General features: G+C 35.1%; 1 protein-coding gene across 10 annotated transcripts in view; it reads left to right on the top strand.

Annotated features, from left to right (window-relative positions):
- Window positions 1–27,418, top strand: part of Epha5 (EPH receptor A5) — a 334,366-nt gene that overhangs the window by 283,112 nt on the left and 23,836 nt on the right. For all 10 annotated transcript variants that reach the window (XM_021211296.2, XM_029545116.1, XM_021211294.2 and 7 more), the window contains 5 exons: window positions 6,567–6,634; window positions 7,814–7,939; window positions 9,100–9,285; window positions 25,555–25,616; window positions 26,821–27,030. In XM_021211296.2, the coding sequence (XP_021066955.1) occupies window positions 6,567–6,634; window positions 7,814–7,939; window positions 9,100–9,285; window positions 25,555–25,616; window positions 26,821–27,030 (652 nt within the window). The remainder of the gene's footprint in view (window positions 1–6,566; window positions 6,635–7,813; window positions 7,940–9,099; window positions 9,286–25,554; window positions 25,617–26,820; window positions 27,031–27,418) is intronic.

Here is a 27,418-nt window from a genome sequence, read left to right as displayed (position 1 = left end):
TCCATTGGGGACCCTGTGTTCCATCCAGTAGCTGGCTGTGAGCATCCATTTCGGTGTTTACCAGGCACTGGCATAGCCTCACAAGAGGCCACAATATAAATGTATTGTTATATTAAAATTCTAAATGAATTAAATTTTAGTTCAGCAGTGAGAATAAGCTATAATTCATCTTTGGATTCTTAAACCTTGAAAGTGTGTAGTGTTTTCTTATTAGTTATCTTAAAGAGAATTCAAGGCAAAGTTAACAGAACACTTACAAATTTCATATACCCAAACGTTTTGCAAAGGTTTTTTGATATAATATTCATCATGCCATGCACACATTGAAGGAGATTATTTTCCCATATACAGGCATTTTTTTCTGAGAAATACAGTTGAGACCTTTCAATGAAGTGATATATATATATATCACTTCATATATATATATATATATATATATATGTCATACTTTTTATTCCGTATGTCCTACTCCATAAAGACATTGGGATGCCTGCATTCTTGTGTATATATGTGAGAAAATATGGTTGAAAATCATATTACCTTCTGCTATTAAATAACCTAAATATGCAATAAACACCCATGTATGTGCACTCACGCACTCCATGACTGCATACTTACTAAAAAATGTTTTTCCATAATACAAACTTTATCTATGCAGTGTTTCATAGATAAAACCTAATGTTCATGTGCTTTTATATTTTACAACATTGACATAACTGAGCTCTTAATTAAAACTTCCTTTTTTAAGTGGATAACATTCTTCATCATATGTACCATAATTCGACCCACCAGTGCTCCTCTGTATAAAGCACACTGAGCTGAAATAAACTATGTACCCAAAATGACCTTGACTGACTGAGTTTGCCCTACTTCATTTACCCTACCCTGTGCTGAGACAAAAAACAGGAACCCAAACTCCTGACTTAATTGGAGAGAATCCTGAAATGCAAAAGTCAAAAAAAAATTTACCCTAAAGCTGTGCCTCTTTTTAGTATTCTAGATGTAAAGTTCTCCAAATTGAACATTAACTAAAGGTTAAGGCCATTATTATATCAGGAAAAAAAGTGAATGCTAAGGTACAAAAACCTATGGTTTAAAGAAAATACTTAGCCGGGTGTGGTGGCACACGCCTTTATTCCCAGAATTCCGGAGGCAGAGGCAGGTTGATTTCTGAGTTCGAGGCCAGCCTGGTCTACAGAGTGAGTTCCAGGACAGCCAGGGCTATACAGAGAAACCCTGTCTCCTCGAAAAACCAAAAACCAAAAACCAAAACCAAAAAAAAAAAAAAAGAAAGAAAGAAAGAAAGAAGGAAAATACTTTAACTCAGAGTAGTGGCCCAGGCCTTTAATACTAGCACCATGGAGGCAGACGTCAGTGGGTTTTTGTGAGCTTTAGGCCAGCTTGGTTATCACAGCAGTTTTCTTTTCTTTTCTTTTCTTTTTTTTTTTTTTTTAAAGGTTCTCAAGGTTACATTTCTTTTTTTTTTCCTTTTATTTATTTATTTATTTATTTATTATTACTTTCTTTATTTACATTTCAAATGCTATCCCGAAAGTTCCCTATACCCCTCCGACCACCCCTGCTCCCCTACCCACCCACTCCCACTTCTTGGCCCTGGCCTTCCCCTGTGCTGGGTCATATAAAGTTTACTCACTTTATATGACCCAGCACTCACTGATAAGCGGATATTAGCCCAGAAACTTAGAATACCCAAGATACATCTTGCAAAACACAAGAAAACCAAGAAGGAAGACCATCGTGTGGATACTTCATTCCTCTTTAGAATAAGGATCCAAATACCCTAACCCTAACCCTAACCCATGAATGGATATAGAAACAGAGACAAAATTTAGAGCTAAGATGAAAGGATGGACTATCCAGAGACTACCCCATCCAGGAATCCATTCCATCATTAGCCACCAAACCCAGATACTAATGCACAGCAATTTTCAGGCCAGCATGCTATTACATAGTGATACCTGGTTTTAAAAGACTAGATTGTGTAGTTTGAACGAGCAAGACAAAAATGCTAATACTGCTGCACATTTTGGGGTTTATAAAAGTTTTGCCAAAAAGATCAACAAAAGCACGTAATAATTAACCCTTAAAACAGAAGACTAAAAAAGCGATGTTTGTTTTATATGTCAGTCTTAGACATAGCATCAATTTTTAAAAATACCTGAATTAGAAACTATCTCTCCTTCCACTAATGCAAAATTACTTCATTTGAAAAAAAGTAATGTATTACTATAGATAAAGATAGTACGGTACTCTGATTTTATAAAAGGCTGTTGTAAGAGCCTGGATTTATGCTTTATCTTGGCTACTTCATTCATCACCCATTTTGTCATTAGCCACAAGAGTGTCATTAACAAATCAATGATTCTGTGTATTTCTCAGTATTCTGGAGTGTCTTACATTTATATTGCAAATTAATTATGAAATGTAAATCTATACCCAGAAATACATTATCTATGAATACCTCCAGCTCTACATAGTTGAGTGTTTATATGTTTATGGATTTTGATTTTTTTTAAAGTCCAAATACTAATAAAATGACTGGAACCATATTTTCAAGTTCAGTATTCCTATTCCCAAAGATATATCACCTTGTTTCTTAGGATGGGTAAGGAAAACAGTTAATTATTTTCCAAATTTACATAGGGTCATGACTATATTTATATGTCAAGCACCTCTCTGGAAGTTTTAATTAGTGCTAATTAATGACTATAAATTAGTCTTATAGATCATTTCATAGCTTGTGTCATTACAGAAAGAAAATACTTTTTTTGAGAAACAAGGGAATACATCATCAGAGGGCTTCTGTCAAAGCAAACACTCCATACACTTCTAGCACAATCATTTTAAAGCTCATCAAATGAGCATGTCCTCTGAAGGAACATACCGACTTACCTGCTCAAGAAAAATAACATTTTGAGGACATAGAAGGAATAAGCCATAAGGAGTGAGAAGCATCCATTTACTGTTGTAGTATCCATTTGGAGCAGGTAGAAAAGATGATATTGACTGAATATGCTTCTATGCAAAGCCGTGCTAATGAGGCAGAACTGCTGGAGTGCCTGCCTCTGCCAGCTACGCTTTCACTGGCTGTGTCCTGTTGAAGATTGTTTTAATGATGCTTTAGGGGTTCCAGAGCTTAATATTACGTGTTAGTATGACATGCAGTGTATATGTTACAGTCATTCACAGTCTAAAATAACCCCTTTCTATTAACCCCCGGACTCTCACGTCCAGAAAACAAAATTTAAAACTCCCCTCACCAAAGTAGTCCCAGATGCTTTATCAGATAAGTTGTGAAGTTTTATTTCCTCTTTCGTATGAAGGGTTCACATTTTATTTAAATATCTATAGTGTTTATTTAACAGTAACGGTTATTGAAGATGTAGTTTTGAAAGCTTATTATCCCTGTATTTACTTTTCAAGTGGGAGTCTTGAGAATGGAAATGGATCCTTGTTTGCAGAGGTAAACTGGAAGGATGCATAAGCCTTTAAGGTTTCCTTAGAATTCCTACAATAAAGTCTCTGCCAGTATTACTTAGATAACAAAAGTCTCAAGGTAAATTTATGTGGTTGTGTTTAGAGCATTGTTGATAAGAAATAGCAATGACTGCTCTCCCGAGTCACATTAGAGATAAAAAGACATGCAATACCCTGCAAACTAGGAACAACACAGTGATACAGCACATATTATCTGGAATGGACAGAAATTCTATTTCCATACAATTTTGTGTATTTGTTTCTACATTTTTCTCTCTACCTCACTGTGATGAGGTGTTTCAAGTCTTAAGGGCTCTTCAGAAAGAAATGATTCAAGGAAGTGTTAGGAATGTGTTTAAAAAATTCGTTGAATTGCTAAGAGTAGTCTTCTTTTCTAAAAAGAATATATATTTAATCACGTTATTTTTGTTTTCCCAAAAAAGCATTAGGGGTAGCATACAATTTAATTTTTAGTACTTTATCATAATATTGGTAGCTGTCCTTTTTAAAACGTCACATTAGATGTACTGTGTTTATCATTGTGCTATGTCTGTTTAATACAAAATAAACTATGTATTGTTTTCATGTTAAAATACTTGAATATGTTTTGAATAACCCCATATACAAAACCAAAGAGAAATTTTGGTAAAGACCTATTCAACATTGTACCTGTAGCACACAATAACTGTCAAGCAAATTTGTAATGAAATAATTAGTCATTCTGGTTGCATTTTTTTAAATGCATGAATGCATGAAACTTTTAATGGATTTAGTCTTGTGGTGGGATCTTCTGAATAGTAAAATCACTTCTTTTGAGTTTCACTGAAAATAATTTAAATATTTTCATATTTTCTGGCTGTTTGATGTTATAGAGTTAATCATGTACCACATCAACTCGGTATTCATCAGCACAGTCACCTTTCAAATACCTGTCATTGTGTAGGCTCAATCAAAACATCATCCAGTCATCCATTTATTCATTCGTCAATGTAAAAATATGTTGAATGCCAACTCCGAATCAGATACTAGTCCACTGATGAAATTTGTAAATGAATACTAATTCCTGCCATATAATTAACTGACAAATAGTAAAATTACTGAAGAAATATTGTACTAAAATGAAGGTATTGCACTAGGGTGTGAGAAACACATCATGAGAGAGTAGCTCTACCTGCAATTGGGAGTTCGGGGGGAATATCCAAAGCCAAACCTAAAAAGGCAATCAAAATTTGCAGGGTTATGGAGAATATACTTGAAAAGGAACCAATAAGTTCAAATGTATGAAAACATGCAGAACTGTCTTAAGGATTTTAATTTATGTGTAGTATATTCTAGGAAAAAATGCAGAATATTTTTGATAATTTACTATATATTAATGACTACAGTAAGAAGAGAATTCAATAGAATAATATCTTTAGTTGTGAGTTTTGACAATAAGGATATCTAGTACACTTTAGATGGTCAGAGTACATGCTGGCACACATCTTTAATCTTAGCTCTCTGGAGGCAGAACCAGGAGGATTTCTGTGAGTTAGATGCCAGTCTGGTCTACATAGTGAACACCAGAACAACAGGAATCCATAGAAAAATACTGTTGATTAAATCAAAACGAATCAAGAAAGAATTGTTAGTACACTTTAGGAAATAAGCTTCACTATAGACAGATGCTGTTTCGAAGGTACTGACACCCAGATAATAAATGAAAGGCTATTAATGATGAAGTAGGAGGAACATTAAGGAGACAAGTCTTAAGATGTATATCATATAGATCTCTGGACAACTGAGTCATAGCAAAGAACATAAGACTAATGTTTACATTTTAAGGGACAAGGTCATTTTTGTATTAGTCACAGAAAATGGATGAGAACAGTTGGAAAAATAGAGAGAAATGCACAGGTTTTTCTGTTAGGTCCAATAAATTTGAAAGGTCCTAGAACACTTCTATGAAAGCAGTATATAAGATGTTGGAATAAAGCTTTCCATGAACTTAATCCATAGCTGTTAAACGAAAGAGTCCAAATGAATGGAAAGAATAAAGACTACCAGAGATTTTGCTCAGGATATACTTTCATAAATCTAGACAGAAGAGAGAAACATTAAGGAAAAAGAATCAGTTAAGGATGTTGGTCAATCTATACGAAGAAAAGTAATACGTAGTCACAAAATAAAAAATTGTCATTTATGACCTTTAGATGATATGGAGATGAGAGAAAGTTTCAAACACTTGCAGATTATTGGCTAAATGAAAAATGCAAGACACTAATATCTGGGGGATGGAGGTAAGAGGCAATCCGTGTTTCTCTTGAATAACACAATTATCTGAGTAAAGATGATTGAAAAAAACTGCTAAAGCTCTATGTTAAGGATCATTGAAGTGGAAAGGGATATATAGATATAGATATAGATATAGATATAGATATAGATATAGATGTAGATGTAGATGTAGATGTAGATGTAGATTAGATATAGATATAGATATAGATATAGATATAGATATAGATATAGATATAGATATAGATATAGATATAGATATAGATATAGATATAGATGTAGATTAGATATAGACATGGAGATGGAGATTAGATGTAGATATGTAGATGTAGATGTAGATGTAGATGTAGATGTAGATTAGATATAGACATGGAGATGGAGATTGGATGTAGATATGTAGATGTAGATGTAGATATCCAGGATGGTTCAGAAGTTACAAGGCCTTGAAGAAGAAGAAAATGTTGAGCAATTAAAGCTGGAAAAGACAGTAGCAAACGAACTGGAAATAAATGAAAGAGAGAATAGAAAACACCTGATGTGTGGTATATGAGGTAATAACCTTAAAAACAGGCTTAGAAGGCTTGAGACAGTATAATCTAGATAATATGATTTTCTGGGCATCATGAAATAGCAGCTCAAAATGTGAATTCTATTCAAAATGAGTGTTCTCATTTCTTATTACTGGCATGGAAATTGGCTCTGGGTTTGAGAAACGTCGATTGCATTTGCTGCTCCTGGGGAGATGCGATTGATTCACCATGTTTAGATGTGGCTAACTGTGGTTCACTTTGTTCTAGGCGGTGTGGCTACAGCAAAGCAAAGCAGGATCCAGAAGAGGAAAAGATGCACTTTCATAACGGGCACAGTAAGCAAATTGTGCAAAATAAAAGCAAGAGGCTTTATTATGATGATGATTGCTGCTCAGGTTAGGCAATTTGTAGTAATTGACTAAGCCCATTGCGTATAAAAACAAGCAAGTATTTCTTGCATTTATAGCTCATGGCTTTGGGCAACCTCTGACTGGTTTATTCGGTTCAAAACAAATACGTCCATTATGATCATTAGAATAAAATTTCTTGTCTCTTATAAAAATGCTATTGTATGTAAAATCAACATTTCAGGTGGACTCCAAGCCCCATGGAGTGTGAGTAAAATCTGTCATTAAATGAGAGCATCAGACCTAATGTCTGAAAGTTTTGCAGCTGTTTCTTTTTGCACGACTTTAATAGGAATTTCCTGCTGAACAGAGACTCTCGGTCATCAGTCTTGGTTTAAATATCCTGAAAGAGACCATATTTTTAAAGAAATGTATGAAATCCCATTTCAATATGAAGGATAAAAATAAACTTCAGAGAGCTTTAATTGTAGTATTTTAATATGCTTACTTTTCTGTGAGTGGTTTGTAACATGAGTCAGTTAGAAAAATGAGTGGAGGCAGAGATCTTTCACTTTAGTCAGTCTAACAGGACCATGTATAACATATTAAAAGCCTGGAGTCCACTTCATAGTCCTATGTATTTGCTATCCGTCTTTGAAATGGCACCCTGGTATGAATTGTGGTAGCTAGGTAAGGTACAGATCTATGGGAACAGACACAGAGTGAGAAGTAGAAGTTCTGATTTCCTCTTGACTTCTCCTCCAGAACCACTAGAAGTTGCTTTAAATGGTCTTGCAAAGTCACAATTAATGATTTGTTACAATGTCGGAAAACGACTCTATAAACACAACCAACCATTATTTTCTTGACTTCTCCAACAATCACAATGTTCTCCATATGTATCCAAGTCCCACTGTCTGGACAGTATCTTGAAATATGTTTACACAAATAAGCAATCATGTACACATATTTTATGTGCAGAAACATCAACATTTTAAATTACAAAAGAAAATAATTATGTATATAAATATCATAAATCAGGAAAAAGCATGTTCTTGCAACTCGACCATTTTTAGAAGTAAAAGAGTTCAGGCACACTTGACTGTTCACAAATTCGTAATTAAGCACAGCCATCTTTACTACATTAATATCCACATACTGTTACAGTTAAACTGCCAGGAGTAAGAACCTATATTGATCCGCACACTTATGAAGATCCCAATCAAGCTGTTCATGAATTTGCCAAGGAGATTGAAGCTTCGTGCATCACCATTGAGAGAGTTATCGGAGCAGGTATGAGGATGTCTGAATTCTGAGATTTCAGCTCTGTTTGTACGACAGGATATAATACATCAACGTGTTCCTCTCCAGTAGAATAGCCTATTGCACATGCAAGGAGAGGAACACGTTGATATATTAGAAAGATTCTGCTGAAGGGAACCTGATAGCTTAGCGGCCTGTTGTGAGGCTATGCCAGTGCCTGACAAACACAGAAGTGGCTGCACACAGTCAGCTATTGGATGGAACACAGGGCCCCCAATGGAGGAGCTAGAGAAAGTACCCAAGGAGCTGAAGGGGTCCGCAACCCTATAGGTGGAACAATAGGAACTAACCAGTACCCCCAGAGCTCATGTCTCTAGCTGCATATTGGCCATCATTGGGAAGAGAGGCCCCTTGGTCTTGCAAACTTTATATGCCCCGTAGAGGGAAGCGCCAGGGCCAAGAAGTGGGAGTGGGTGGGCGGTGGAGCAGAGCGGAGGGAGGGTATAGGGGACATTCGGGATAGCATTTGAAATGTAAATGAAGAAAATATCTAATTAAACAATAAAAAAAGATTATCCTTAATGTCTTTTAATAGACTTTCAGAATTGTCTGGAACTGAACACCACTCAATGCTATCTTCTGTGTAGTTGGTATTTAAATGAGCAAACATCTGCCTTATTTATGGGCCAAGTAAAGAGTCTTTGCCTATATATATATATATATATATATATATATATATATATATATATATATATATGTTCTTTAATACAGGAGATTATTTGCTCTGTTGAATTCATCTTGACCATGTGTTTACACAATTGAATTAATCTTTGTCTTATTCCCTTTTCTTTTTTCTTATCATCAGTAGTAGGTCCTGATAGACTATGAAGGAAGAAAAAACAAAATGAATTATAGTCAGTATTTAAAAAGAAATATCTATCTAATGTTACCATTTGGATTGTTTAGTATAAACTAGTAAGCCCTAAGGTGTCTTTGGGTCACATACACAAGATATTTCCAAATGTGACATTTACTTTTGTTAATACTACTGTAGATGTTTGGTCTCACTTTTAATTTATTTTCTTCCATCTGAACCTTAATACATCAGAAGTTTATAGTTTTGCTAGAATTTGTATTAGAATAAGAATTCTGAATGAGTTTATACAGTGTTCTTCCATCTTTATCAAAAGGTGAATTTGGTGAAGTTTGTAGTGGACGTTTGAAACTGCCTGGGAAAAGAGAATTGCCCGTGGCTATCAAAACTCTTAAAGTAGGCTATACGGAAAAGCAGCGCAGAGATTTCCTGGGTGAAGCAAGTATCATGGGGCAGTTTGATCATCCAAACATCATCCACCTAGAAGGCGTTGTGACTAAAAGTAAGTATAGTCACACTGTGTGTGTGTGTGTGTGTGTGTGCATGTGTGTGTGTGTGTGTGTGTGTGTGTGTGTGTGTGTGTGTGTCATATCATGGGCATCTGTTTAAATCTTTGTGGCTTCTACATCAGTGGTTCTCAACATTCTTAATGTTGCTACTCTAATTCCTCACATTGCAGAAACCCACAACCTTAAGATTATTTTTCTTCATACTTCATAATTTGAATTTTGCTAGTTATGAATTTCAGTGCAAATATTTGTGGTTTTTTGCCAGTCTTAAATGCCCATTGTGGTCAGGGCTCACAGATTGGAAACAACTGCTCTACAGGAAAAGACTTGAACAAACAAACTATTAATTTCTCACCTAGTACATTTTTTTCCTATATTTAGTAGATTTTTCTTAAAGATAATTTATAACAACTCCAAATTATTCATCTTATAAAAAGTGTATTCATTTAACATAAATTCACTGCCAAAAAACAAAACAGAAGACAAAATTATATTGAGTAAAACGACAACAAAATAAAATAGATTAAGCTTTTTAGTAATAGTTGTTTTATGTAATTTTTGAATTTTTAGTTGTGAGCCTAGCCTTCAACAGCTGAGTCATCTCTCAGGACCTGTTTATGTAATTTTTATTTATTTAGTTTTGTGCTACTGGGAATTAATTGTTCTCATCAACAGTCTCAAAAAATCCAAAAGGATTAATTTGTTTTTAATTAAAGGAAATGCAGCTTTAATTCAGAATTACCAGAAGTTTGCATTCTATTTAAATATTTGTAATCCAGCTTATGAATATATTTTTATAGTGTGCCTCTCCATAAAGGATTTCAAATATTTTAATCTTCACTTACTCAATAAAGAAGTTAACTGATAATCCACTTGTCCAGGAATGACTTTCTTCCACATTATTTTATCATAAGGCACATAATTTATAGTTACTACTCATAACAACCTGCTCAGGGGACTCTCTTTGATATGACATGCAAAAAAAGCGCAGCTCTGTAGTCAAAGGGTACTTCCTTGGGCAACGCCTATTATCAGTTTTATGCATGATACCTTTTTTTGGGGGCTCTGAGGTACCTCTATTTATCTCACTGATGAGGAGTATTATAAAATTTAAATTATAGAAACTACTTTCATTCTTAAAAGCGATTAGACCTAGGGTCATAAAATGCTAGACAAGCTTTTAAAAATTCTCACTGCCACAGTAACCTCTGCCTAATGATTTCAGAAACATCAAGTGTATACTTGAAGATTGTTTAAAGTTACACATGCCACACTGTATTTAGAGAAAGCGTTAAAAACTCCCAAATTCCAGCTTTTTTTGCACGACTTTGATTGCATGGTTTAGCTGGCTTTGTCCTATAAGTGCACATGCAGCCTTGTTATATAGGGCTACATGTGTGATGTCTCTGCTTTCTTGGAGACCGAATGTCTCTTCTCACAGAGAAAAACAGGAGTTAAACACTAAGCATAAAGTATGTCCTAATAGAGCAGAACTATATTTACTTTGTATTTGGGCCTTAATATTTTGCCCTTTTCTCTGAAATGTACACCTCACATTCTTCACAATTTCTTCAAATTCCTTCTGAAGTTCTACAAATTATGGGACACAGTCACTCCTCATTCAAACTCAATGTGATCTACTGGTCATTCCAGTGATATCAAGATGTATGCAATGATCTGTAATGTTCCCTTATTTGGTCTAAAACTCTTCTTTAAATCTTAGGGTTAACATTATTATATTTGATACAGTTTTTAGTTCTGTAACAAAACAGAGAGTTGTCCTCAGAGAAGATAGGTAATATACTGAGTATTTAAATATATATTATGTAAATCTGTTTCAAAACAGCCACTTTCTTTCAACACCTGGACCCATACTGTCAAACAAGAAATATAAATAATGATATTTATATTATAGTGATAGTTAGCCATAACGACTGTTATAATGTCCTTTTGTGTATTTGGTGAGTAGATCTGTGTGATCAAAAATTATACTACTGAAGAGACATATTTTTCATGTATTAAAATAATAGTTTCAGAGTAGTTTGTGATTTATAAGTAATATTCATTCATATTTACACATACTTGATTTATTATAGACAATCTTTATACAGTACTGTTCTGAGGAGCTTGATGGACATAACTCCCTATAATAACACAGGCAAATTTCTCATATATTTTATGCATTTCTAGCATTTGTTATTAGGAGCTAATGTGGAAGTCAACAAATGATCATACGCAGATTATGAGTTCTATTCTAAAAAATGACACTGCTGAGGAGAAGATAGTTTTCAATTTTTGTTCTCTTAATGAAATATTCTGCTTGATGTTGCTACGCAAAGGAAGGCTATGTATTAGGAAAGCAAATGTAAAAGCTGAAAATAATGTCTTTGGTTTCAACTTCGTGGTCTGTGTGAGCTGAAACTGTATTTCTCTCTTTTTTTTAAATGCAGCCCTTGATGTTCAACTTAGGAAGTCTTCAACTTGTTTTCAATTTACCATGTTGTGACTTACTTTATTTGTGTCCTTAATTTCATGCTCTCTGATCTGATGCTAATTTATTCAGCAATTATTCTCAACCTGCAGCACACAGATAATGAGACATAAGTGCAACCAACTCTTGTGATTTTTCTGATTGAAGCTGAAGCAGGGAGTCTGAAGTTGTACCGCAGACTATGAGTGATGTCACTGCAAGCCTTCTCTTTTATTCTTGCACTGCAGGTGACAAAAGATTAAGGACCCATTTGGAATCCTTCTGTGGTGATTTGTTATGAAATTGTATAAATAATATGTATATTATATATAATATATATATATAAGAAAAGTTTTGTGAATTAAAAATCCCATAGGTTTCAGCTTAATTGACTAATCTGCAGTGCAGGACACAATAATCGAAATACACAGTGGCAATTTTTACTATTTAATGAAGTCCCTGGGGGAAAAATGAAATAAAGACATAAATTATGATTTTCTTTCACAGTGTTAGAAAACTCCCTTCTTTCAGTTGTATATATATTCACGGGGGAACATTGCTCTTGCACATATATGGATGCATGATTGTGAAGACCAGAGGTTAGCCTAAGATGCTGCTTCCCAGGAGCCGCTCACTCTTCTTGTCCTGTTTGGTTTTGTTTCCTTGTTTATTCTTGCACAGACTACCTCCCTGACTTGGAACACACCACGTAGGCCAGGCAGGGCTGCCAGTGAGCTCCTGAGATCCCCCTGTCTTCATCTGCTGCACTCCTGCAGCTACAAATGCAGACCACTCTGCTTGTTGTTTTGTGTTTTGAAAATCAAAATCAGTCCCCATGACTTCACGAGAAGCAATTTACTTTTTACATACTCTAGCATAATGCTATCAGTTTGTGATTCCGATGTTGGGTAGGTAGAGATGACCAGAACTCTAGGACTCACTGGCCTAGTGATTGACCCTGTATATCAAAAAAAGAAAAAAAGAAAAGAAAGAAAGAAAGAAAGAAAGAAAGAAAGAAAAGAAAAGAAAAGAAAAGAAAAGAAAAGAAAAGAAAAGAAAAGAAAAGAAAAGAAAAGAAAAGAAAAGAAAAGAAAAGAAAAGAAAAGAAAAGAAAAGAAAAGAAAAGAAAAGAAAAGAGAAAAGAAAATGGGGGGCGGGGGGAGCTTGTTTCCTGATTCATGATATTCTACCTGAAGTTGGAAGTTGGCATATGATTTGGCCTTCATGCACAGAGCCACAGTGTGTGTTGGCTTATTCTCATAAGCATATCCTATGCACAAGTTTCCTATTGGTGGAAAAGTCTCAAGGATGGAGCAGAAGTTTCTATTGAGCTAAAACACTGGATAGTTTTATTTGTTAGTTAAAAATGATGTGGAGATAAATTTACTTCTATTATGAAATGGACAAATTTAACCGAATATCAGAATTACTTTAAAGTAATAATTGCATTACTTCCCAGTTTCCGAGAAGATGAGATATTCAGATTAATTGACAATTGATCACTAAATTATTCAGAAAATCTGGATGGACTAGGAACATTTATCATTATGATCTCTCACATTTTATTCTCTTCTTAAAGGATGGTTCATTTTTAAATATTTCATTCATTTTTTGACAGTTTCACACAGTGCATCAATCCAGATGCATCCACTTCCCACTCTTCACGCCTCACTTATTTATCTGGTTATCTTTTTCTTGTCAGAGACAAACTCACAGCACATGTCAGGTCTCCTACAAAGACTTTTGTTCCTTCCTCCATGATGTTCCCTGAATCTTATATGTAAGGGTTGAGATATGAATATAATTACTTGGGCGTTTGTTGCCACAATCAGCTCTTTTCATATCTGCAACTCTAGCCATTCTGAATTCTTTTTTTTCAATATTTTATTAGATATTTTCTTCATTTATATTTCAAATGCTATCCCAAAAGTCCCCTATACCCTCCCACCGCCCTGCTCCCCTACCCACCCACTCCCACTTCTTGGCCCTGGTGTTCCCCTGTACTGGGGCATGTAAAGTTTGCATGACCAAGGGGCCTCTCTTCCCAATGATGTCTGACTAGGCCATCTTCTGCTACATATGAAGCTAGAGACATGAATTCTGGGGGTACTGTCTCCAGGGAGGCTATGTATATGCCTGGCAAATACAGATGCGGGTGCTCACAGTCATCAATTGGATGGAACACAGGGCCCCCAGTGGAGGAGCTAGAGAAAGTACACAAGGAGCTGAAGGGGTCTGCAACCCTATAAGTGGAACAACAATATGAACTAACCAGTGCCGCCATTCTGAATTCTTAATATTAATTTCCTGCTGAAAACAGAAGCTTCATTAAGGCTGAAAGTAGCACTGAACTGTGCATATAAGGACAAATATTTAGAATATAGTTAGAAATTACACTGGTTTAAGAAAGTGGTGATAGTGGGTTCTCTTTAAGGGTCCTTGGCCTTACTACGGTAACTGACTAATTTTTGCAGGTAAAATTCATTCCTTAGGAAGTGGTGCGAACGTCAATTTCATGGCTTTTGACTAGCCTACCCCCCATCCCAGATATAAGTGCCACTGTTTCACACATTGGAATATCTTGCACGCTGGCCATTGTGATTGTCTGGGGTTGGAGCTGGAGAGGACTTAGGCTTGCTTATCTTCTTCTTCACATCGTGCATGAATCCTTTCAATACAAATAGAGGGAATCTAAGGAAAAAGATTTCTGGTCAAATCCAAAATTATTCCTTCAATCCCTATGTCTGAGCAATGTGGTTTCTTCAGCAAGAGGGTCTTAGATCATTTTTAGACCCTCATTTCTATTTTAATTAGTGTTATACAACAGACTTCAAGATATTATTTTTTTCTTTTTCTTTTTAAAAATTTATTATTTATTTATTTATTTATTTATTTATTTATTTATTTAATGTATGTGACTGCACTGTCGCTGTCTTCAGACACACCAAAAGAGGGGATCGGTACCCCATTACAGATGGTTGTGAGCCACCATATGGTTGCTGGGAATTGAACTCAGGACCTCTGGTAAAGCAGTCAGTGTTCTTAACCATGCAACCATCTCTCCAGCCCTTACTTCATAATTCTTTTTAACTTACTAAAAATATTTTTATTACAGACTGGGGATCCATCCCATATACAACCACCAAACCCAAACACTATTGCATATGCCAAAAAGATTTTGCTGACAGGACCCTGATATAGCTTTCTCTTGTGAGGCTATGCCACTGCCTGGCAAATACAGAAGTGGATGCTCACAGTCATCTATTGGATGGAACACAGGGTCCCTAATGGAGGAGCTAGAAAAAGTAGCCAAGGAACTAAAGGGGTCTGCAACCCTATAGGAAGATCAACAATATGAACTAACCAGTATCCCCCAGAGCTGTGTCTCTAGTTGCATATATAGTAGAGGATGGCCTAGTCTGTCATTAATGAGAGGAGAGGCCCTTGGTATTGCAAAGATCATATGCCCCAGTACAGGGGAATGCCAGGGCTAAGAAGCAGGAGTAGGTGGGTTGGGGACCAGGGTGGAGGGAAGGTATAGGGGGCTTTGTGGATAGCATTTGAAATGTAAATGAAGAAAATATCTAATAAAAAATGCCTTAAAAAAGATTTCAATATATGGGTTAAAATATTCTAATAAATGGGTTACTTTTAAAGCCTGTAAAAATATTTTTATTTGATATTTTATTTATGTACATTTCAAATGCTATCCCCTTTCTGGGTGGTTTACTCTCTGCAAGCTCCTTATCCCATCTCCCCTCCCCTGCTTTTATGAGGGTGCTCCCTTACCCACCCACCTACCCAGTCCTTCCTCCAAGTTTCTGCAATTTCTCAGCAAAGTCTGCTCAGGTGTTGCCCTCAGACTTTATCAAACACTGCTTTTCTGCTATGTTTCAGTAGCAACAAGCAAACACCCTAATTACAATACATAGTTAAGTGATGAAAACCTTCTGTATCCCCATGCTCCCATAAATTCTCTGCGGAAGTTCTACGAAATTATTTTGCCCTTTCCTGTTACTTCATTCAGTAGCTTCACTTTCATTTGCCCTCCAATTTTAATTCACTGTGACCTTCTCCAAGGGAGCATAGTCATTTACCCATTTATCGTCATTTTTCCTTCAAGTCTTGAGTGTCTGCATGGCAACAGGTTGGTATTCCGTGATGCGACGTAGCTGAGTGACAGACAGTCTCCAGGTCCACATCAGCATGCTGGCTCAGAGGGCAAGCTGCAAAGGGAAGGAGCTCCTACGTTTTCATTTGCATGTTCCCAATCAAAGCCCAACCTTACAGAGATTTCACACATTTATGAAAGGAAGAGCCATTTATAGAACAGCCAGAGGCAGTACTATAAGTGGCACCAGCCTTGGCAATTGTTATCACTATACATTGCGCTATATTTATATTTGCACCTGGTTTATCACCTTTTAAGACACAGCGAGCTACTTCAAACTGCTGTATTTACAAACCCTCGTGTCTATCACAAGGCTAAACACACTGAGCCCTTCTAAGAACTCACATGAAGGATAAACCATTAGAATGTATAAAGGATAAAATTTGTCTTGAAAGTTCTTACATTTCTTTGGCCCTGTGCACTCTATATGATAAACTTAGGAGTTAAGCTACGCATCAGGAACGTACTTAGGGAAAGATGATAATAAAAACATAAATATGATTCACAATTGGGCTTAATTGTTTTTATATTCAAAGAGCCAAGAAATGGGCTGTTAAATGTTATAGAAAAAAGCCAGGAAAAGCAGCATCCATTGATGTTCAAGTTTGGTTCTCAGAAGATGACCTTTGCTTGGGTATAAAAGGCTCAAAACTAAAAGCATGCCATAGTTTAGATTGCTATAGTGTAAAAAATGCACACTATATTTTATATTTGGACTATAAATATACATTACTTATCAAATCATATCATTATCCAGTATATGAAAGAATGAATACATTCAATTTATGTAACAAAAGTACAACTAATTAAAAGAGTGCATTTCACATTGTTTTTATCCTGGGACCTGGAGATAGGTCAGTTAGGAAGACTTGCCTTGTCAGTCAGCCTGAGAATCTAAATTCAGTTCCCAGTACCCACTTACATACCCAGACCTGGTGGCCTGTAGCAGATAAGCAAGCACTGGGGAAGAGGAGGCAGGCAGATGTTGTGGATGGGCCAGAATGCCCCACCATATATTTGATATTGTGCCTTTTTTGTCCTTTTTGGTTAGCTACAGTCCTTGAAGAAGTACATGCAGAATAACATTTAAAAAATAATAGTAGATACCCTTAAAGTTCCAGTCATTTAGGAAAAAATTAATTTGTAGCAATAGATAATAGCTAGATCACAAATCATTGTTAGAAAGGACTGATTTTAAGTCACCAGAGTTTCATTATTACACGATGTTACTGGATTTGAGATTTTAGATTTTATACCTCTGTAAAAGTAATTATAAGAACTAAACTCATTTCATAATTTATTAATATGAAACATCAAGACACACAAGGTCGTTGTAGCTTGAGAATGACCACTTTTGAGAATATTTATGCTAATGCAAACACTTAAATGTCCTTTAATAGAAATTTTTGTGTTATATCTTTAAAATATTATCATTTCATCTCAGATGAAGCATATGGGGCTTTGATTATTTAATATTTGCTCTAATTAAAACTACAGAACTTTACAGCTGATTTTTGATACTCTGACAGACAGCAAGTAATCGCCACGCAGAGTTAAAATGTACACCCAGCTTTCGAACTAGCTATCCGGTAGCTTAATGATCTGTCTGCCTGCTTTGTTTTGCTCTGCTTGATTTGCTCTCTCAATAGGGATTATCTATTTCCATTATGGGAAAACTACCTTACATTTTGGTTGGCAGTGATCATTAATACTTAAGTGGCTCTACCCACTTGATCCTTTGTTTCCCTTAAGGTTAAAATAAAATTGTTTTCAAACGGGTCAGTGTCAGTACACAGAGTGCCATACAACCCAAATACTATGGAACAATAAAATGAAACTATAGATGTACAGTCATAGACAGGGACCCATACACATGGATGTATATTTAGTCCTTTGCCACTTAGAAAGGGTTTCTAAAGTAATCCATATGACATTTGTTTTCTATTGAATTATGATGCCTATAAATGAAAGGCTCCCTAATAGCCTGAAGTGGTGTCAGGGTTTATTGATGAGCTAATGGCTTCATAAAATCAGATAGTATAAACACAAGTAACATAAGGCCAGATTTAACTACAGATTTGTGATGTGGCCTTGTTTAATGTTTCTCTGAACTGAACTTACCTCTCAGGTTATTGTTCAACTGCAGGATCTATTTCAATTGACTTCACTGGGGACACATATTTTCCATTTCTAACAAGATTACAGACTGTGCCTCAGCTATTTATCATGGTCCACAACGTGAGAAGCAAGAACTGCACTGAGATTTCACAGAGATTTCTTTAAATAACTTTGGCATATGGGTTATAAGATTGCACAATGGGGAATGTAGTATGTTACCTTTCTTAAAGATGGATAGTAGATTTTAGCTAACACACACATACACACCACAGAATACAAGGATGTTTCCTGTCATTGGGAATTCTAGATTCAAAAAACTAAATCAAGTGTAATCATAAATCTGAGGTCAGCATGCTAAACAGCAAGTTCTAGTAGAGCTAAAATACAAAATGCTACCCAACCATATTTTCAAAACAAAATTAAAAAAACCAACAAATTCATTTTGTAATATAATGAAAAGCATGTACTATGAGATCTAACCTCCAAAAACAAAAAAACAACCAACCAACCAAAAAAACTTTAGCTCATTATCACTAACAAAATGCTGTGCAAAGATGTCTTGAACTTCCACAAATAATCCCTGCACAAATGAAAACTTACTGAGTAGTAATTCCTACTTCCTTCTTCTCCTAGCCCTTCATAAAAGCAAACTACATTTTCATTCTTCCACGTATTCTTATCCTAAAGAACCTTACGTAATTCTTACAAGTGAAATGTAAACTCACATCATAATAGATTGCCTGAAGTGTGTGTGTGTGTGTGTGTGTTTGTGTGTGTGTGTGTGTGTGTGTGTGTGTGTGTGTGAGAGAGAGAGAGAGAGAGAGAGAGAGAGAGAGAGAGAGAGAGAGAGAGAGATGGTGGGATATGGATGTAGGGAGAGAGGTACAGACAGATAGACAGACAGATACACAGGGACAGACACAGAGACAAGGACAAAGAGAGACAGTGAAAGAAACATGAGAAGAATAAGAAAAGTTGAATTCCTCTGGAAAGGGAGTCAATGTTTACATAGTTTGTTTGAAATAGTCAGGATTAGAAAGTCTATATTAGCACACAAAAAATAGCATACGCTAGAGCATAATATAAAATTTGGTCTAGAAATATGTAATTTAGAAATATAAAACCATAGTTTTTAAAAAAAATAGATGATTCCTTATATCTTCAGCTGAACTTTCTAAAAGGCTTTCTCTTGTCAACTGTAGTAATCTTTCTGACCCTCACTTGGTCGCAGAAGAACTGATTGTCATATCACAATTACAGAGCTTTATCAACAATTCCTCACAGAGCAAAACATTTAATAAATTAATAAATAAGAGCTAGTTCATGAGCATCAATAATAAAAGTCAATTCCACAAATCATCTGCCTCTTTTGCATAGATTGCCTGGGGTAGGTCCCCAGGAAATAATGCAAAGCAATATAGAATATCCTCTGTGATTAACGTCCTGTCTTGATATGCTGTATGAGCTATTCTTATATGGATGTTTTGATAATATGCTTTCAAAATTATTGGCAGATCTACACCATTTCTCTTCTTCCAGCTGGATAATGAAAAATGATTTATACACTTTTATTGAATTTACAACGGTTAGAGAAAGCCATGTTAATTATTACCATGTCATTTTTGCTGGATAGCAGCATCTGAGACAAAACATAAGCCAAAATAAATGTAATTAGCATTAAAATGACTCAACCATAAAAAAATAATCAAATGGAACCTGAAGAGTCTTATCCTTATCAACAAAAGAATCTTGTACTTGTTTGCAAACATCCATTTTAATTGCTTTTCCATCATCATTGAAATTAGAAATTCACTTTGTGTCTCTCTCACACATCTCAAATTACATTTTTGCTTTTGACATTTCAACCTACACTATCATACCTAATTAATCTGACTTTTAAAATTAGATAATAATGGTTGAATAAAATCACTTAGATGAGCCACCTGTCTAGTTTGAAAAGAATCACTTTCTTTTTTTTCTAAATGTGTATTTTTCATTGTTAGTTGCCTTTCTGATTATAGACATTTTTTTTTTACAACACAATCTTTCTCTTCTAAATTTGGACAAGTGGAGGGGAAATTTAAGATACAAATTTGCACTATATGAGATTTTTTTTTCTAAGCCATGTTCCCATTTCTGCTCTCTAGACCTTTGCTCAACAGTTGTAAACATGGTTGGCCTCCTGCAGGTTTTATATCCAAGATTTCAACCTACTACAGATGGAAATTGCTTAGGGGGACATAGTTGGTTCTCTCTTAAACAAGTACAGGCGTTTCCTTTACAGTCGATCCTTTAAAAAGCGAAACTCTTCTCGTAGCATTTAAAATATATTAAATATTGTAAGCAATCTAGAAAACGTTAAATTCACAACATTCATAGTCTATTTGTAAATATCGTGTAGTTTTATGCAAGGGACTTAAGCAACTGCAGACTTGGTTATATGGGAGTCTTGGAACAATTCTCAACAGATGGTAAGGGATGACTGTGTCCATTACTTACCTCTAATTTGTAGCCATTACTAATAAGTCTAAAGCACACAAAGGTAGGCAGAAAAAGTAAATAACAAGGAGGGTAGAAATTGAAATTACTTTATGAAAATACAGCACAAAGTAGCACCAATATAAGGTTATGGGATAAATAAGGTAAGAGCAGATATCGAACAGTGTTTTTCTTACATCATCACGATGCCTATTCATGATTGTGAGTTAACACATTCTGTGATCCATACAAGTCGGTAGGAATTCAATTCTTGTAACTGTTTGTAATAGCAAAATCCTCTGGGTGATTTCTGCAAGGGAAGGAATGGATTAGGTGGATTTAAAGGAAATAGCCTAACTGTGGAAGATTTCTGGAAACTTGGGTTGATTCCAGAAAATTAGGACTCCTAGTTTTATCATCAATTACCTTCAGCAACTGCATACACTTTTAGCTCTGCATTCGATACAATTTATAGAAATACTGATACATTGTGTGATAATGAGCTAATGTTAGACTACTTCCCACGTATTTCCTTTGGTGAGAATTCAGCTTCATCCTGGTAAACACTGATTTCAAATATAAGGAACACATCCTACATAGCAAGATTTATTCACTGGAGTAAAGTCAGAAACAGCATTGATGTTAGTGCCTAAGCAATTTGTCAGTCAGACCTGAAAGAGCATAGGAATGTACAATTCTTGAAAGAAAACAGATTCGTTAAAATAAAAATCCTAAATGGACTCAGGAATCAGAAAAAGACCCGGAGAGCCCAAAAACACAGTTTTGTTTTGTTTTGTTTTTTTCTCATTTTAATATCTGAATGACTTCTTTTAAGAAGAACCACCACTATCATTAAATACATTTAAAATTAGAAGTACTTCTGATTTATAAACAGAAGCTACAAATATTTATTAACTGTTCTTCATGTTATGCGGACATGACCAGTGAAAATATTTATTTATTGTCTTCACACGATTTTCTTACCAGCTGTCTTCCTCTTGCTGACTGCCTTCAGTCCCTCCTTTCCTGTCATCTTCTCACAGATATTCCATTGTCTTTTCTTTCACATTCCTGCTTTCTCACTTATGATCAATCACCTCTTCACCTCTCCCAGTACCCTTTCTAATCATCCCATTTCATGGTCACTTTTCTTCAATCTGTCCTATTTCTATACACACACACATGCACACATACACACACACACACACACACACACATACACACACACACACACACACATACACACACACACCTTATCACACACTATTGTAAATCTAACTCCCACATATAAGAGGAAATCATACAGATTTCTATTTCTGAGTCTGGCATATTTTTGTTTCATTTCATAATTATTTATATTTCCACACCCATTTTTTCCTGCAAATGTCACATTACATTTTTGTTGCAAGAAATTTCACTGTTGATGCTATGTGTTATTTATCCACTAATCTCTTAATAGATATCTAGACTGTCTCTCTTTCTTATTATGAATGGTACAGCAATAAACATATGTGAAAGTGTTTCTTTATGACTAGGAGCCCTTAAAATTGAATAACAGAACTCTTTCATTTAGTTATTCAATTACTAGTTTCCTGAAGAAATGCCATCCTGGTTCCATAGTTGCTTTATCAGTTTATATTCCTACCAACAGTAGATAAAGTTTTATCTTTCCCCACATCATAAGCAGCATCAATTTTTGTTTTGCAATTCCTGAATATTATTACTTAGAAGTTTAATTTTAAAACATGAGTCCTTTCTTTCTTCCTCATGTTTCATGATGTAAGCATAGAAAACAAGGTTTTATCCATTTTTCAACTTTAATTCTTTTTATGATCTACCTGGGCACACCACAATGCCCCCTCTTATTACACCTTCTGGAAATACGTATAGTTTTTAAATGAAAGAAATTATTAAGCTTTAAAGAGGATGAGAAAAATTTTCCTGCCTTTATAATACACCATAACACTCCATTAAAAGAAAATTGCCTTTAATGTACTTCATAAGAATGTAATCATCTAAGTGAGAAATTAAAATGTCCAACTTATGATTCTAAACAGTGCATCCTAAATGATCGAAAATGAAGAATTCTTTTCTTCTATGTTGCTTTGTCAGATTTTCTACAGCTAATTTTGCACTTTTGTAGAGTCTGCTGTGTTTAAGAATGCAAACTCTGTCCTGAACTCATCAGTTCCTAAGTAAAAGACTCATCTTGAGAATATGAAGTCAATAACAGTGCTATTCATAGTTTTGTAAACTCACTTCTATTAATAAGATGTATAAAATATAAAATATAGATAATGGGTGTAAAAGTTCGTAATTTTGTTGTCAGAGATCTTTTCTAAACTCAAGATAATTTAAATTAATGCTTATTTTTATGAAAGTAATTTCATTGTAAAGCAAAATGTCATGTATTAAAATTGAGATTATTATGGAACTTTAAATGTGATAGCAATATTTTAGTTATTTTCTCATCAAACAGAAAGGGCTCTCTTATTTTTTATTCTCATTTTTACATAGGTATATTATGTAAATAAAAAAGACTTCAAAATTCTGTGATAAAAAATAGAGTTTATTATGGGAGGCCAATAACAAGAATATTATCTCAGAGATAAAATGTTTATCAAATTTACAAAATAAAACCAACTAAATCATATAACAAATTTCTAAACTGTGAAAATTAAACAGTTCTTGGATGAAGAGAGACTTGAGAGAAACTCACATTTCTGAGATAGACGCCATGATTATCATCATTGTAACAACTGAAAAAAAAAAAACAGTCATAAAAGATGATTGACTTGTTCAAGCTTATATGGTAGTGAGTATGTTAATCAGGTTCCTCCAGATTGTCAGATAAAATCAACAGCACATTTAAACAAAATTAACTCACGTGAATGTGGCTCCTGAGGAGGTCCGTGATGTACTACTTTTAAGCTGAAAGCCCTTTCCAGTTGGTAGCACAATAATCTTTCAATCACAGGTCTCAGAACAAGAGGTCTGCCCCACATGCCTGAGCCTTAACTGGGGAGAAGGAGCTGGTAGTATCAGATCTAGAGTCTGATCCCCTAAGCAATATGAATGGACATCTAAGCCTTTTTCAGAAAGACTCTTTCCTCATTTGTGTCTGATCCTTTGGAAACAGCCCACACTGAGAGTTGATCTCCAGGATTATGGCTATGCACCAATCTCTGAAATACTCTTATTGACAAACCCAGAAATTTTTATTTTCTGGAAATTCTTTAAGCAGGTCTACTGAGACCTAAATTTAAACATTCTACTCAACAAAAGCTAACTAACGGTTTACCAGCTTGTTTCAGGTCAGTGTGGAGAAACCCCTGTTTACATTTGTAAACCAGGTATAAAGGGGGTGAGTCTATTCAATCCGAAGTGATCATTTCTAAAACAGCCTTCACATAGCTGAGAGAGTTTGACCAGGCTATTGAGGAAAGTGGCTTGATAAACATGATATGGGTAGTGGAGAAAAAGAAGAAAAGAAGTCTTAGAAAAAAGTACCAAGGTCAGGAAATACATTTCCTGAGTTTATATTGAATGGATCATAAATAGGACAGTTACACAAGATCGTATTTAGGACTGTTGGAAAGAAAAGCATATTTTAGGTACTTTGGAGGGTATTATTGCTATATTGTACAGTTACCTCAACTGAAGTAGAATTAACATTTAAACTTTTTACACATGACTCAGTATTGATTTTGGCAAAGGTATGTACTTTTCTTAAATGTAATTCTATCCCTTCATGCCGTTTTCTTCTTGATTTAATACTATCATAGAGTAAACAATCATCACATAAAAAAAAAAAATCATGTCTTGGGGCTGAGGAGATGCCTTCCTGAGTATGATTCTGTGATATATAGGAATAAGTACCTGAGTTAAAGTTCCCAGCATCAGCATAAAAATGACAGCAATGGCTTGCTTGTAAACCCGGTGTTGGGGGGATAGAAATGACTAGATCCTAGGAGTTCCTTGACAATTGAGTCTATTCAATGAAATACTCTTGTATTGGTTAGTTCTTTCTCATCCTGACATAAAGACTAGGTACTTGGGGGGAAGAAATTTCGATTGAGGAAATGTCACAATCAGGTTTGGCATATAGGCATATCTCTATATATTTTTATTTTTTTCTTGTTGATGGTTGTGAAAGACCAAACTATTAAAGGTGTCAGCCCTCTACAGTTGTCTACATGAGCAAGGTAGCTGAAATTCAGCCTGGGAGCAAGCCATTATACACCTGTCTTCAATAGTTTCTGTCTCTTATCCTGAGTGAGTTCTTGACACGAATTCTCTCTATGTTGAACTATGATCAAGAAGTACAAAGCCAAATGAACTCTTTCCAAGTTTCTTTTAGTCAAGCCTTTATCAAAGCAACAGAAAACAAACTAGGGCATCCTTGCTTTAGTTGAATAAGAGAAAGAGTTGTAGTCATGTTACATATATATTCTTTTTAATTCTAGACCACACACATGAATCCATGTACTCTCACATACAAGTTCACACACACACACGTGTGTGTGTGTGTGTGTGTGTGTGTGTGTGTAAAATGAATATATGTGGTTACCTGTGAACACAAACATTTAGAGACTGCTAAATTATCTGTTTTATATCTTGTAGACAATAGTTTTGTGGAATTCTGTTGTTGATGTTTGGTGTGGTGGTGTTTTGTTATTATTGTTGTTGTTTTCCCTTGGTTTTGCCAGAAAGGATTAATTTCTCTGTGTAGCCCTAGCTGTCCTGGAACTCACTCTGTAGATCAGGCTGGCCTCGAACTCAGAGATCTGCCTGCCTCTGCCTCCCAAGTGCTGAGATTAAAGGCCTCCACTCCCTGGCATATTGTTTTCTGGAAGAGAGAGAAAGAACATACAGCTCTGAGGAGAGGGAGGATCTGGGAGCAGTTGAAAGGCTGTGGGTGTGGGAAACGATCAAATCATATTCTATGGAAAAAATAATATATAAACATTTAACTAAGAGTATGCCCACTCTTACCACCCTTGCCTCCACTGTGTTTCTTTGCAGGTAAACCTGTGATGATAGTGACAGAGTACATGGAGAACGGCTCTTTAGACACATTCTTAAAGGTAAGGGTTGGCCTTTGTGTTGCTACCTCCTTCCATATGTATTTTCTTCATGAATTGAAATTAAAATTGAGCAGCTTTAATGGTAAATTTTTAAATAGATTCAAAACAAATTTGGCAACACCCTTATATGCCACAAGTAAAGGGCATTTGTATGGTATGCTTTTTTTTTTTCAGAAAACTTGTACAAATCTAATTATACACTCCTGGAATTTTATTTAAGTGTATGATTATTTTAAACAAAATGAAAGTAGGGATAAGTACATACAGTTTCGGTGTTCAAGAATTATTAGTGTTATAGACTTACATGCCATCAGAGATACTACCAAATCAAAATTCACACTGTTTGATTCTTGAATAGAATATGTAATTAATGTATCATTTTCATGTCTTCTTTATATTGCCTTTATACACATTTATAGATTATGGTAATTAATAACTAGGGACTACATAGAAAATGCTTATAAAAGATACCATGATGACAATCAATTTTTTAATGAACACCCCATCATCAGACTTGGGGTATTACCATGAAACTAGGAAAATGCCATTAACATGTTTTGCTAGTTTAAGACTATTTGCTTTTTTTCTCTCTGAAGCTATTTTGCCATTACATACAAATCCTTATGGGAAGTATAGTACTAATATAATACTCCTTATAAGAAGTATAATACTAATGGTTTTGCCTTGAATATATGTTTTTGATAAAGGTAATTATATCCTTAACATATTTGAACATAGTTGTATAATTCCTGTAGATTTTGGTCTGTAGCTATGTTCAGAGCATAACTACATGTCTATATTTTTACCTTTATCATTTAATGGTTTCCTAGATGTATATAATGAATTTAAGTCCTTTACATATTCGATTACACCCTTTCCTCCCTTTGTACTCCCACTAAAACCCTCTTTCTGAATTACTTCTATTTGCAATCTCTCTCTGTGTGTGTGTGTGTGTGTGTGTGTGTGTGTGTGTGTGTGTGTACTGAATAAGGTTTTGAAGGACTTTCAAAATTTTTGCTTCATTTGACCAGATCACCATAATCAGTTAAGTTTGTGGTTTCTAATGTTTTCCATTCTCCTTGAGTAGAAATCACCTTTGCATTTTGAAATGTGTTAACATTAATTTGAAGGTTGAAAGACAGCTTTTTCCAAATTTTCCTCCTGTGAATTGTACTGCTAGCCTAAAGTTACACTGTTTTTGCAGAAAAACGATGGGCAGTTCACTGTGATTCAGCTTGTTGGCATGCTGAGAGGCATCGCTGCAGGAATGAAGTACCTTTCTGACATGGGCTACGTGCATAGAGACCTTGCTGCTAGAAACATCTTAATCAACAGTAACCTTGTGTGCAAGGTGTCTGACTTTGGACTTTCCAGGGTACTGGAAGATGATCCTGAGGCAGCCTACACCACAAGGGTAAGATCTAACAGAATGCATTTCTCACACACTAGACTAGAGTCATTTAATTTTTAAAGATGTTAAAAGAAGTAGCAAAAAGGCATTCCTCCAAAAAGGCCCAGAGCACACAGAGAAAACATGAGAGAAAAGAGAGAGAGAATAGAAAATATCCAATTGTACATTCTTTTTGTACAAGCAAATTCAAATATTAAACTTATATAATGAAAATATTTACGTTCTAAATCTCAGTTATTTATTTATTTTCCTAAGGTTATTATGATGTTTAGTTTTATGTCAACATGACTCAAGCTAGTGTCACTGGAGAGGAGGAAGCCTCAAATGAGAAAATGCCTCCTCCATAAGATTGGGCTGTAAGCAAATCTGTAGGGCTTTTTTTTTTTTTTTT

The sequence above is a fragment of the Mus pahari genome, chromosome 13, assembly GCF_900095145.1.
Source record: "Mus pahari chromosome 13, PAHARI_EIJ_v1.1, whole genome shotgun sequence".
NCBI lineage: Eukaryota > Metazoa > Chordata > Mammalia > Rodentia > Muridae > Mus > Mus pahari.
Note: the sequence above shows the minus strand (reverse complement) of the source record. Positions and strands in the feature narration are given on the sequence as shown.